General features: G+C 55.0%; 2 protein-coding genes across 5 annotated transcripts; one reads left to right on the top strand and one right to left on the bottom strand.

The window, feature by feature from the left end:
• The first annotated feature begins 27 nt into the window (after positions 1-27).
• On the top strand, positions 28-3,956 carry RELL2 (RELT like 2). Of its 2 annotated transcripts, none has more exons than XM_012749004.3 (8): positions 28-871; positions 1,295-1,534; positions 1,925-1,990; positions 2,086-2,152; positions 2,589-2,774; positions 3,045-3,420; positions 3,540-3,573; positions 3,819-3,956. In XM_012749004.3, exons 2-7 carry the CDS (start codon positions 1,351-1,353, stop codon positions 3,570-3,572), a joined length of 912 nt encoding a protein of 303 aa, XP_012604458.1. In that variant the 5' UTR covers positions 28-871; positions 1,295-1,350; the 3' UTR covers position 3,573; positions 3,819-3,956. The 2 variants fall into 2 exon arrangements, with proteins under 2 accessions (XP_012604458.1, XP_012604460.1); XM_012749006.3 differs by having other exon boundaries at positions 28-864.
• Positions 2,429-13,647, bottom strand: FCHSD1 (FCH and double SH3 domains 1). 3 transcript variants are annotated; one of them, XM_012749001.2, is made up of 20 exons: positions 13,578-13,647; positions 13,262-13,359; positions 12,627-12,672; positions 12,151-12,218; positions 11,674-11,809; positions 11,450-11,586; positions 11,274-11,337; positions 10,267-10,395; positions 9,700-9,822; positions 9,487-9,579; positions 9,022-9,141; positions 8,503-8,607; positions 8,177-8,338; positions 7,443-7,571; positions 7,281-7,364; positions 6,996-7,113; positions 6,633-6,853; positions 5,729-5,816; positions 4,847-4,902; positions 2,429-4,705 (listed from the first exon to the last, which is right to left on the bottom strand). In XM_012749001.2, exons 1-20 carry the CDS (start codon positions 13,596-13,598, stop codon positions 4,640-4,642), a joined length of 2,064 nt encoding a protein of 687 aa, XP_012604455.1. In that variant the 5' UTR covers positions 13,599-13,647; the 3' UTR covers positions 2,429-4,639. The 3 variants fall into 3 exon arrangements, with proteins under 3 accessions (XP_012604455.1, XP_012604456.2, XP_012604454.1); XM_012749002.2 differs by having other exon boundaries at positions 5,729-5,790; positions 11,674-11,830; XM_012749000.2 differs by having other exon boundaries at positions 11,674-11,830.
• Positions 13,648-13,659: the final 12 nt, after the last annotated feature.

A 13,659-nucleotide genomic window follows, 5' to 3' on the forward strand; every position in this document is an offset into this window, starting at 1 on the left:
CCCGCCCCCGAGACCACGCCCAGAGCCACGCCCCCTGGGGAGCCAGCCCCGCCCCGCGCCGCGCTCGGCTCTCCCAGCAGTTGGAGTTTGAGCGCCCGGGCTTAGGCTGGGCAAGCGGTAGCGCCGCTCTAGGATGCGAGGGCCATTTCTTTCCCGGCAGGGGTCTTATTCTCGGGAAGCCGAGCCATCTCATCCAGCCACTAGCCCCAAACGGGGCGCAGGCCGTGGTCACCTCTCAAGGAAGCTCCGAAGATCCAGCCACGCCGCCCCTCTCGGGTGCAGAAAGCCAGCTTCCCCGCGCCCGCTGGGAAGATTCCTGACTATCCTCTCGGTCCGGGCATCTGAGGGCAGGAGCAGCGCCAGGCGTGCGCGATAGACAGTGGAGAACACCCTCGCCGGACCGCCTGTCCCCCGCCCGGACCCAGACTAAGCGCCGCACATTCCCCCCGGGGGGGCCCGGCGCAGTCACGCGCACACCCCACTTGCGCTCACACGCGCGCAAGGCTCACGCTCTCCGCCCCGCACACCTGCGCTCCGCCCCTTGGTCCTGGGCCGGCGACCGGCAAAAGCATTTGGGAAGCCAGGGCGGTTGCGGAGGCGCCCATCTCCTCCAACCCAGGCCCGGAGTTGTCCGAAGCCTGCCGCCGCTCCCAAAAAACCCGCACCCCTCTCCATCCTTCCCTCCCCCCCGCCGGCCGCGGCACCGGTATCCGCAGCCACAGCCCGGAGCCGGTGAGGCGGCGAAGGGGGGAGGGGGAGGAATCAAGGGATGAGCTCCGGGAGGGCGTCGGGGGCCCTGAGCCGGACTAGGACACCCCTGAAGCCGGAACCCGAGGAGAAGCCGGAGCCGGAACCAAATCACCGGTACCGGGTGGGCCAGGTGGTCAGGGTGGGGGGAACGGAAAGGGGAGAGGTGCGGGAGTACAGGCAGGAGAGGGGGCTGCAGAGGCCTGACTCAGGCCAGCGCAGAGGAGGTGCAGACGCTGACTCAGGCGCGATTTCTGCTCCCGCCGCCTAAGAATTCCGTCCCATCTCGCGCTGCAGTGTCCTTGGGAGGGACGGAAGCGCGGACGAGCTGGAAAGGGGAACGCTCTGGGCGTCGGGGAAGCAGGACCAGGGTCATGGAAGAGGGCTTGAGCGGCCTCCGTCTGACCTCCTGCCCCAGGCGGTATTGGCGAAGCAGCACCCCTGGCCCGGACAGCTCCCTAGTTGGGTAGGGGGTGGGGCCGGATTTCTTGAGATGTGCTTGTTTCCGATCTTGAGGATGGCATTCCTACCCCTCCCCCATCCCCAGCTGCAGCCCCCTAAACCCAGGAGGCGCCCTGGCCCGCGCTCGCCCCCCAGGGCCTCATGTCGGAACCACAGCCTGACCTGGAGCCGCCCCAGCATGGACTGTACATGCTCTTCCTGCTTGTGCTGGTCTTCTTCCTCATGGGCCTCGTAGGCTTCATGATCTGCCACGTGCTCAAGAAGAAGGGCTATCGCTGCCGTACGTCGAGGAGCTCAGAGCCTGACGACGCCCAGCTTCAGGCCCGTGAGTGAGGAGTCTGGAACCCTGGCTCAGTCACCTTTCTTCCTTACCCCTCTCCCCACACCTTTCTGCCTCCCAGGCCCACAGACCCAGGCCAAATCCCAGTTAAGCCTACAGGAAGCCTAGTGATGCATTCTTAGGTCAGCAAGTGGGGTACCACCACCCCAAAAGCAAATCTAGGGAAGGCAGCATGGGCAGGAAGGGTCCACTGATGGTAGTCTTGGGCTCCTACTGACATCCCCATCCTTTCTGGCCCCTGAGATGCTAAAGGCCAGTGTGATGGCAAAAAGGTAAAGGGGTATGTCTTGAGCAATAAGCCATGGGGGCCACTGGGTAATGTTCCCCCAAAGCTGACTCATTCCTGCTTCCTTGCCAACTTCTTTCATCCTTCAGCTGAGGACGATGACATGAATGAAGACACAGTAGAGAGGATTGTTCGCTGCATCATCCAAAATGAAGGTGGGTCTAGGCTGGCCACTTGCTTCCCCCTCCCCCAACTTTCTCTTGCTCTGACCTCCACCTCCACTGACTCCCTCTTTCCCTTCTCCCCTCAGCTAATGCTGAGGCCTTGAAGGAGATGCTGGGGGACAGTGAAGGAGAAGGGACAGTGCAGTTGTCCAGGTGAGCTGGAAACAAGGGTCAGCATGACTTTGCTTGCCTTGGAGAGTACCCTCTCCTCCAGCACAATCCTCTCCCAGTCTCCTTGCATGTTTGGGGTTGGGGTTTGGACAGGACAGGCTAACTTACCAAAAGAAAGTTTTATAGAAATCCTGATTCCTTCAAACCCTATCTGCCATCTAGATATCAAGCCTAATGTTCACCTCTAGTGCCACTCCTTTGGGTTAAGCATTGCCATCCTTTTAGCAAATAGCCCTGAGAGGAAGAACACATGGTCAATAACATCCTAATAATGAATTTATTAGATAAAGAGGAGTGTTGGGGCCTGGGAAAAGTGGGGCTGCTGGGGGGTTTAAGGAGCATGCTGAAAGAACAGGAAGAAACATCCCAGACAGGAAATGGAAATGTTACCCCTGCTCCCCTACTCCCTACTGTCCAGCGTGGATGCCACCTCCAGCCTGCAGGATGGAACGCCCTCCCATCATCACACAGTGCACCTGGGCTCTGCAGCCCCTTGCATCCACTGCAGCCGCAGCAAGAGGCCCCCACTTGTCCGCCAGGGCCGCTCCAAGGAAGGAAAAAGCCGCCCCCGGACTGGAGAGACCACCGTGTTCTCCGTGGGCAGGTGGGGATAGAGTGCTCCAGGGAAAGGGAGGTTGAGGTGGGGGCCCCAATGATCCAGCACCTGACCCCAGAGGTAGGCCCCAGCTCTTTCCTCCTGGACTGGGAACTGCAGCAGGAGGCAGGCTGCACAATGTGCCCCACAATCTGAGAAGACCTCCCTTGCCTTAGGCCAGAGGGAGGTGGCCATCAAACCCAGGATGTCCCTGGTCTGAGGGAAGGACAGCAGCTTCTGAATTGAGATCTTAAGTCCTCGTGTTACATCCCCTCCCAGGTTCCGGGTGACACATATTGAGAGGCGCTACGGGCTACATGAACATCGTGATGGTTCCCCCACAGACAGGAGCTGGGGCTCTGGTGTGGGGCCAGACCCAGGGGGTGGCCAGGGGCCTGGGGGAGGACAGCCCAGGGCAGGAATACCTGCCATAGATAGGCTGCCCCCTGAGAGGCCACAGCCCCAAGCCCTAGCCAGCCCCACAGTGCAGAATGGGGGACTCAGGGACAGCAGCCTAGTCCCTTGTGCACTTGAGGGGAAGCCTGGAGCCTCTGCAGAGCCAACACCGAGGACTGGAAGAAGGGGCCCAAGCCCAGGGCTGCCCACGCAAGAGGCAAATGGACAGCCAAGCAAACCAGACACCTCAGAGCACCAGGTATGAAGCCATGGCCAGGGCTGCAGTGGGCTATGGTGGGCTCAGCAATTATTGTCCCCTACTCTGCGGGCACTGAAATGACCTACCTCCTGTTCTCCCATTGACCTCTCCCCTTTCAGGGGTCTCCACCACGGGGAGCAGGAGGTATGTGAGGTGAGTCTGCCTGAGCCCTAAGTCAGGTAATCTCATCCTCCCATCACCTACTTAAACTATGTAAGCCTATCAGCTCCCTGAACCCCCAGGGTGAACTGCAGGCTTAGTCTTTGCTATAAATTCCTTGGTTTGGTGGTGGGAGTGGATATATGCTCCAGGGACAGGGAAGGTCCTGCAGCCACTGGGGTAAAACTGGGACAGTGCTTGAACAGGAAGCAACACTGTTACTCTTCCTCTCCTCCAAGCCTCATTCTTCATTGCGCTGATGGACCACCAGCTGGCAGGGCCAGGGAGTGGGTGGGCATGAAGGCCCTCCCCTCCACTGGACAGCACTGCTCCCCAGCTGAGGGACCAGCTCTATTTCCACCTGGAGTTGCACGGTCTCAGGCTGGGGGACCTCAGGAGAGGTTCCCCCCATACCTAGCCCCTCACTCTCTTTTCCTTTCCCCTGCCTGCCAACAGGCTGCCTGACCTGCCTTCCCCAACACCTTGCTCCATATGCCAGAGCGTGGCAGCTGGGAGCAGGCCCCTGCCCCTGGTGGGCCCCTAAAGCAATAGCACCTTAGGGCCCCTGCCCTCTTGGCACAAGAGGCCCAGGCTCTTGCTCGGCCTTCATGCCCTTTATTCACTGTCAATAAATCCGCTCAGACTATTACAGCTGCTTTGCATACTGGCTCCAGCTCCTTCTGACTCCCAAGGCCTGTTCTTCTCCTACCCCCAACCCCAGTGACCCTGGCATCCAGAGTTGGGTGGGTCACAGAGCCCGGGTGGAGACATAGATGGACTGGAGCCACTCAAGACTTTGCGGGATAGGTTCCAGCCCCAGAGACGTCAGGGTGTGTCACTGCCCTGGAGATACGATGGTGGCAGAAGAGAAAAGGATAGTTCTAGCCCTAGAGACGGCAGGGGGACAATGGGGAAAAAGGAGTGGGTTCCAGTCCCAGAAATAGGGAAAGGGGAAGTTTCTACCCCTAGAAATAAGGGAGATTTCAGCTTTTGGTGGTCTGGCTCTGGCAGCATGGAGATAAGGGCAGCAGCATCACTGGGGGTGGTGATCCCCCAGCCTTCAGGTGAGGGAATCTGGGTGCCCAGGATCCGGGGCTTTAGCTGGCGGGGGAGGTGGTGGACGCATCTGTAGGAGGAAACACGTAGTTAGTGCTCCAGAGTCCTCCATTGCAGGTATTCCTGTCCATTTCCTCAGCCCCGCAGACAAAGCAGGACCAACTGGAATGACCCCTCTGCATAAAATCTCCTCCAAGGCAAGGACCCTTACCGGCCTGAGTCGAGGTGCCATCATGTCCAGGAGTCCAGGGAAGTCCAGGACTTTGTCTGGAAACAAGATCATAAGTCTTCAGATTTTGTTTTGTTCAGTGCTGTATCTCTAGCACTTAGGACAGTGGCATTCTATAAATACTTGTTAAATTAACAGACACTGTCCTAGATCATAAAATCCATCAATCTATCCATCCTCAACACTTACTGGGCAAACTGCTATATAATCAGCTCTGTTCAAGGTACCAAAGAAAGAGGTGGGATACACAATACTCCCACCTCCAGTGGCTGTCAGGAACCCAGGGATGAAACATCAACCAACACAAGAAATGACTAGGGGTGCTGGAGATGGTGGTGACCTAGGTGGGGGTGGGGGGTCATCAGGGAGGGAAACTCCCTGTGGAGAAGGTGGAAAGTACCAGAAGGTTTTAGAAAAGGTGTGCATTCCAAAAGAAAAAATGATCACACAAACCTAACTATTTGTAGGATTCAAAGACACTAAGAGCAAAAAGTGCATATTAGGAGACCACAGTGAGGGAAGTTGGCTAATTTTTAAAACAGTAATGATAAAACAGTGACTATTAGTGTACTCTACAGACATCTTTTTTTTTTTTTAACTCTCACACTTTATGAAGAACACAAACTGAGGCCCAGACAGGTTAAACATCCCACCTCAAGTCACACACTCAGAAGTGAAAGAGCAGGATTTGAACAGTCATCCTGGTTCTAAAGCCCAGGCAAGCTCTTCTCACCATCAAGCTGTAGGGACCTTATTGCAAGGTGCCTGGGGGCACGAAAAGGAACGCCATGTGACCTATGAGTCCAAGCTTCCTCCTCCTTCCTATCTGTTATCCCCCCAGATTCCCCAATTCCCTCTACTCACCCCCAGGCAGGACAGGTGCAGGGGGTCCATCCAGCGCAGAAGTGGGTGCAGGTGGGGAGAAGCTGGGAGGAGAAGGGGACGGCAATGTCTGGGGGTAGGGTGGGCACAGAGTTATTACTGGCATGTGGGAAGGTTTCACCAGCTTTTCCTCTCATTCCACCTTTAACTCCTGCCTCACCACTACCCAGTACAGGAAGTAGCCAACCGCTTGTATTCAGGTGAGGGTTGTAGTTGATATATAGTTCAACAGTCAGTTTGTTTTGAACACTTACTATGTCTCAAGTGTTCTGCCAGCATTTCACATGAACTAATTCATTCAGTCCTCACCACTGCCTCATCAGGTAGGCATTTTTATGACTCCTGTGTTAGAGGTGAGACTCAGGTTAAGCCATCTGTCCAAGATCATAGAGCCAGTTAGTGGCAGAGTGCTGGCTAGAACCCAGATCTCTGACGCCCACTCCTATGCTCTTCCTGCTATACATACATAACAATAGGTATTGTATGTTCAGACACCACCTGTGTGCCACTGTGCTAAGGGCTTTACCTCTATTATCTCTAATCATGATAGTGAGCCTGATGTAGCAGGTATTGTTAACCCCATTTTACATGTGAAAAAACAAGAGCCCCCAATTCCCTCTACTCAGAGAGGTTAAAATCACTGCCCAAGTCATGCAATAGAAATTTCCACTCAGATTTATGCAGTACTAAAGTAGCACCTCCAAACTCCTATGAGGGCTGCCTGGGTTTCCTTTTTCTCTGCCCCGCCAAAGAAGATGGAGAGAACCAGGACATTATAAAAAGTGAACCTGGGAGGAGCAGGCCCATTAAAATGAATATGGGGCTTTACTGGGGAGGGAGGGTCAACCCAAAAGTGCCTGAGGATTCAGGGAAAACGAAGCCTTACCTGTTCAGAGTCAGACAGTTCAGGTGGCCCTGGGGGGCCCAGCAGCTCCTCCACCAGCAGGGAGGGGAAGACCCCAACATGGCCCCCAAATTCTCCCCTCCAGAAGCCGTCATCCACTCCATCTTGGGCCCGCGGCAGCAGACGGATGAGGGCCCCTTCAGGGAAGCTCAGCTCCTCTGCACTCTGTCCTGTGTAGCTGTACAGGGCACGAGCCAGGAATGCTATAGAGGCCCAGGAGAGATGGTGAGAGAGAGAGAGCGAGAGCAGGTGTCAGTGCCCCAAACTATGGCACCCCAGGGCCACACCACCCAATAACTCTTCTCCATACCCAGGCCCTCCTAACTCAGAATTTCCTTTTCTTACCTGTGGGCTCTGCCCCTGAGGGATTGTCGCTGTCAAGGCCACTCTCGGGAAGGAAGAGGTCCGGGAAGTTGAGATACCGCTCAGGGACAAAGCCTACCTCACCGTGCTGGTTCCGAGCCTGCTCCCCCAGCAATGTGAACAGATGTCAGACTCACCTAAGCAGTCATGGCCCTGGCTCTCCTCCACTCACGCTTCTAGCTTCACCTGGATGGGTCCTTGGGGGCCACAGAGAAGTCCCTCCCACTGCCCCCAACCCCAGATCAGAACCCAGGGCCCCATACCCACCTTGACCCATTCGTCAGCATCTCCCTCCTCTATGACCTCCAGCCACTCACCCTCCGTGATGGTCAGCTCATCCTCACGCCCTGCCTGGGCCCCACAAGGAAGGATTCAGGACTTGGCTTTCCCCCACCCTTGCCCGTCTGAGGTCCCCAGCCCCATTCACACCTGATAGCTGAACACTACATGTGCAGGGCAGGGGAGGGGCCTGGTGGCCAAAGCTTGGGGGGCAGGCTCCTCAAAGAGCTCCCCTGTCTCCTCACATTCCTCAAAGTCAGAGAGCTCAGCATCCTCAGCCTGGAGAGAAAGAGGACAGACATGATCACGGGGCCTGCTCTCCAGTACTGCTGGTATCGCATCTCCCACTCCTCCCTCCTACCCGTAAAGGACACCGTGGATCAAACCAAAATCACCACAGAGCAGGACGATACTAACGACAATAGCACAATAACAGTAATTGAGTGCTTACTATGTGCCAGGCACAATGCTAATTATGTTATGTGTATTGTCTCATTTAATCTTCATAATGACCCAGTGTTACATTATACAACTATAAACCTCATTTTACAGATGAGGATACTGAGGCTCAGAAAGGTAAGTCACTTTCCAAGTTCGTACACGTAGTGAGTGGAGTGGTTGGTACCTAAACCACTTGCAGACTCTCCCCAGCATCTTACTTCTTAACCACCATATTATTCTCATAATAAAATTTATTGAGGACTCTCTATTCCAGAAACTGTGCAAAGAATTATACATGCATGATTTCACTTAAACCTTACAACACCCTTTGAGTTAGGTATTATCGTGACTCCAATTTTATAGGGTCTACTTTCCCTATAAGGGAAGTCGGGGAGATTTACCCTCCTGGGGTGTGTATGGGTAGGGTCCGGGGAGGAACTCACGGTGGGAGAGAGGTCCCTCTGGGACAACCGAGCCTCGCTGAGCCGTCGCTCCTGCTCCACCTCATCCTGAGCCTGAGTCATAGCTGGCTTCAGCCAGCGCTGCACATCCAGGCCAGCTCTCTGCAGCAGGGCCAGCCGGGCAGCCCCCTTCACCTGGCTCACCTGGCATGGGGAGAAGGGAAGTTAGTGGACCCCGGCCAACTGGGTCTACTCTCTACCTCCCCCCTCCCCACTATGCCCTCCCCATCAGCAGAAAGAGGAGTGTAGCGGGGGTTGCCTGAGAAGGTGGGATCTCAGTGGCTCTAACCCCTATGGCTCTGCCTTACTTGTGCCCGCCGGACGCTCTCCCTCACTTCCTGTAGCCGCTGTTCTATGCCTGGAGCCTCCCGCTCAGAAGCTTGCTGTCGCCTCTGCTCCAGTCGCTGTAGCACCTGGTTGGGAAGGCGGAGAACAGGGTGGGTGGAGATACTGTGGGGCATAACTTACCAGGGGCCTAGTACTCTGCTAATTGCATCACATGTATTATGTCATTTAATCTTCCCTGTGAGGTGGGTGCTATTATAAGCCCTACTTTGGTGATGAGGAAACTGAAGTCCAGAGAGGTTAAGTCACTCCCTTACTCAGGATTACAAAACTAGAAAGCAACAGAAGAGAATTTGAACCCAGGTAGGGCTAGCTCCAAAAGCTGTGCTCTTAACTACTGTGCCATACTGCTGCCTTAAAATACCCTTCCCTCCCCTCCAGTCTGTAGCTCCAAGACACCCCCAATGGCTCCAGAATCCCCCTCTCTCAGCTCTTCTCGCTGACACAAGAAGGTGCACACGACACTTGCACCCCCACCTCACCCGATGCCCATGGTTCTGGATCTTGTAGTCGCGTGCAGCTCGGCTCGTCCAGCGCTGAACCTCTTTCTCCAGGCCACTCTCCCCAGCCACGCCTTCTGCTCCCCCCTCCAGCGAACACACCTGAAAAGGACAGGGGGTGCTGTGAGGAGGACCTCAGGGTGCTGCTGCTTTCCAGTTCCCTCCTTTTTCCTCTCTTTGTCTTGACCTCCAAGGACAGAGACAAAGAGTTCCAGAAATGGGATCCAGGTTGAGGGACAGACGTGGAATGAAAGGGACAGCATGAAGTGACTGAAAGGTGGACTGGAGTGTGTTTTTTGCGTCCTGGTGCAAGGGAAGTGAACTAGAGTTCTGAAACCCCTCTTTAGGGCTTAATACTAAGTTAACACCAAGACAATGATAATAGAGGAGGCTAAACCACAGTCCTGTTCCCAGGTGGCCTGGGTCCAGCAAGCAGGGAGGTCTCACCTGATCAGTCCCTGCTGGCTGAAACTGCTGAGGTGGGGTGGGGGAAAATACTCCAGGGTCCTGAAGAAACTTCAGATCCTGCTCCCAACTTACCTAGGGTTGGGGAAAGTCAAAGTTTGATTCACTGGTTCCTTCTCCAACCCTGTCCCCAGCTACCTCTTGGAAGAAAGATGACAAGGTAAGAAGGAAGCTCTTACAGGCCACAGCCCTCACCTGGGAGCTTGCCTGTCCTCCACGGCGGGCATGCTCCAGGACCATCTCTGCGGCTTCCAGCTCAGTGCGGCTCAGTGAGGTCAGAGGGTCCCTCAAGTGTTCTGACAGCTCACTGACCAGGGCCTGGAGAGAACCCCGAGATAATGACGCCACCCTTCCTCCAGGCCTCTACTGCAAAGCAGGCTTTCAGGCCAGATTTGGATGGATGATAGGCATGAAGTAAGGGAGGGAGGGAAGAAGCACAACATTCTTCATGAGGAAGACACTTATATGTGCAGAGCACTTAGTATTTTAAAAACCACTTTCACATCTGTTCCCCCCTTTAAGTCCCATTAATGTTATAAAGTAGGCAGAGCAGGGGTCATCCCTGATAAGGAATCTGGGCTTCAGAAGGGTTACGTGTCCTGTACAATGTCATGCAGCCAATTAAAAGAAGAACCAGAACCCAAGTATATATCTCCTACCCACTGTAAGGATGCTAGACCCCTAGCACCACCCAGCCTCATGGGGAATGGGTCCTCCCCTCTCTCCCTGCTGAGGGGCAGGGGTGTCTGGGTTAAGACTGGCCTTGAGCATGGCTGGCAGTTCCTCCTGGTAGTAATGATCAAGGTGGGCATTGGTGGCCACCAAGTTGAGCAGGTACTCATTGCGGGCCGCTCTCAGCTGCTGGGAGTACTGGGCTGACTGAGCAGATAGCTAGGAGGGGAAACAGATGTTGACAGGGAGCTCTGGACTCCTAGGGTCTTTCCAAGACCAACTGAGAACCCAGATCCAGAAGGGATTCTCACATTATTGAGTGCTTACTCTGTGCCTGGCACTACACTAAATAAATATCACATACTCATAACTCCTACTCAAAATCCTCTAGTGGCTTTTGCACATGTTTAAAATAAAATCCCAACTGTTCCTTACCATGGTCCACCAAGTCCAACATAAGTTGGCCCCTTCAACCTCCCTGACCTCTTTTCAAGTGCTTATCCCCTTGCTCACAGTGCTCCAGCCCCACTAGCCGTCTCTCAGTTCCTTTAGCCTACAAAGTTATTCCCACCTCAAAGCCTTTGCACTCACCGTTTCCTCTCCCTGGAATGTTCTTCCCCTAGATCTCTGCATGCCTAGCTCCTTCTTAATACTCAGGCCACCTGTTCAGAAAGGTTTCCTCCTAAATTACACTCCTCTAAATCATTACTCTTTATCATAGCACCTTGTTTTATTTTCATCTTAATCTATTTATTTATTTATTCACTCTCTATCTCCCTTAACCAGGCTATGAGGGCAGAAATGCCACTGGCAGTGTTCTCCACTGGGTCTCCAGTATTTAGAACAGTGCCTAGTACACAGCGGTCCTCAATAAATGCATAATAAAGGAATGAAAAAGAAAGGTATTATTTCCATTTTACAGATGAAGAAAATGAGGTTCAGAGAGATCAAGTAAGTCAACCTAGGTCACCCACCTAGAAAGTAGAGGAGCCTGGATTCAACCTAGTCTCTCATACTTAAGCCCCTGGGTTCCAAACCACTAGAGTATTCTGCCTACCTCTTTCCTGCCCCCACACTCATGCTCTCATCTCCCAAACCTTGGTGCTCAGCTTCTGGAGACTGGTCCGAGAGTGGAAGATCCCATGGTCATTTCGGTTCAGCCTACGCAGACAAGACAGAGGAGTCAGAGTCAGACCCAGCTTTGGTGCCTTGACACCACCCCCACACCTCCCCATCCCCCCCACCTTGGGCTTCCTAACTCCGGTGACCCCACCTGGCCTGGACATCAGCTGCCTTCTCCTGTGCCAAGGCCCACACACGTTCCCGCTGCCCATACAGCTTCTGACTTCGGCTCAGCTCCCGGACAGACTGCAGCACCTCAGCCTGCGCCCTCTGGAGGTTCTCAGTTCCCTAGCAGCATTTGACACACAAAGTCCTGACCGGGACCACCTCTGATCCCAAGCCAGCTCGTCCCTCAACCCATCCACTGAGCCATACCTTCCTAAGCACCTGCTCCTTGGCACTCCGCCCTGTGCCCCCTGCTAGGTCACGGTATCGGTCGGACGCCTGGAGCCGGGTTTGGCCCCCGGCCACGGTGGCATCCAGCAGGCAGCGCCAGGCAGCAAACACTGACCTGCCCCTCCCCAGAGAAGATCTGTGTTGAGGAGGGGAACACCCCACAGCTTCATGAGATGACCCCTCCAACACCATGGGAGACAGAATGCTTTCCCATCCCCCCTTGTCTGGGAGCCCATCAATCGATCAGCCCATTAGCTCAGCCACAAGGCTCACTCATGCCCCCCGCCCCCACCTACAGTGTCCTTGCTGGGTCAGCTCCTCTCCTGCTGCTGTGTCAGCTCTACCTGCAGCTCACGTTCCCTCCCCGCTCACTAGGCCTTCGTCCCCACAGGTTCCTGGGGCTGAGCTCCCCAGCGCTTTTGGACCCCTGTGACCCTCCCCCTCCATGGGACCCACCTGCTGTCCATCTCCCCGCTCCGGTACCCTTCCCGCTTCAGGAACAGCCCTGCCAGTTTCTGGAGTGCCTGGTGAAAAAGCCATCACAGACCCAGTTCCCTTTCAAAGACCCACCCTGAATGGGAGAATATGGGATGAGAGTATAATAATATCATTCTTTGGATGTATATTATGGACACTAGCTTTGCTAAATGCCTTACATTCATTAATTTATTTGTTACAACAATCCTACATGAAGGTAAGGTATTATTCTTCTTCCCATTTTACAGAGAAAGAAACTGAGGCAAAGAAAGGTTAAATAGGGTTTAACTTGTCCAACGTCACACAGCTAACAAGTACACAGCAGAGACTTGACACAAGTCTGTCTGATGCTAGGCATTTGCTCTTGACCACAACAGAGATATTCATGGAGAGACATTGCTGGTGGTGTAAAGGAGGCTAGAACAAGAGAGAAGGTCCAGAGAAAAGTCCCATACCTGCCCATATTCCCGTTCAATGGCTGCCCTCTGCTTGCTGTAGGATCTGTGGAGATTGAGGGTGGGGTTGGGGTGAGGGTGCAGGGTTACTGTTTGGTCCTATTCTCCCGCCCTTAGTCCTCTCCTCGCCTGGACAGGAGGAAGGGGAGAGGCAGGCTCCTAGAGTTTGACTCCCGCAAATGAAACGGGAATGAACAGAAGGAGTCCTTGAGATAACCTCAGGCAGCCAGGACACAAGACAGCCTCACCTCAGAGCCCAGGCAGGATCCTCCCCACCCCAGGGTGTCCATCTGTGGGTTTAGAGGTGAGAAGTGATGGGAGCCTGGTTATAGGATGTGCTGGCCTTCCAACAGGTCTGGACGAGGGAGGAGGATTCTGCCCTAAGCTCGACTGTGGGAGTGGGAAGAGTGGTGTGGAGTCAAGGAGTTTGAGGCAGGATCCCCGCGTGTTTATGTCTGTGAGGGGTGGGGTGGGGATCACTGCTATCCAGTATCTGGAGAGACAGGCCTAGGGTGAGGGCCCTGAATGGGCAGTTCCGAGAGCTCCTTGCCCCCGTCCCCCCACCCCAGCAGATGCATGTTGGGGGAGTGGCGCGCCACGGTGAAGGTGGGTATAAGTGAAGGGGTCGCGGCTACCTGATGTCCTCCAGCAGATCCGCCTCCCTCTGCTGCCGGGTCTGAAGGATGCTCAGCTGTTCTAGGAAGCGAAGCTTCACCTCCTGGGCCGGCTTCACCTGTGGGGACAAGGGAAAAATGAAAGCCCTCAGCCCTCGGAGACCTGAAAAACACTCCGCGCAGGGGTGAGGGGGCGGAGCCGAGCTGTTTCCTCGGTTCCTTCTGGGTTGGGCTCTGACCCCACGCCACTTGCCGTCTCCCACCCCAAGTCTGGTGCCCGCCTAGTTCCCCCGGCTCCCCCAGCCCGCCAGGAGTCCCATTCCAGGGCCAAGCTCACTTTTCGGGGCGGCGGCTGCATCTCCGCTCTGGCCAAGGCAGCCAGCGACTCGACTCCGGAACTCGGGGAAGCCCCGCCCACG

This window comes from Microcebus murinus, chromosome 21 (assembly GCF_040939455.1).
Source record: "Microcebus murinus isolate Inina chromosome 21, M.murinus_Inina_mat1.0, whole genome shotgun sequence".
Lineage (NCBI taxonomy): Eukaryota > Metazoa > Chordata > Mammalia > Primates > Cheirogaleidae > Microcebus > Microcebus murinus.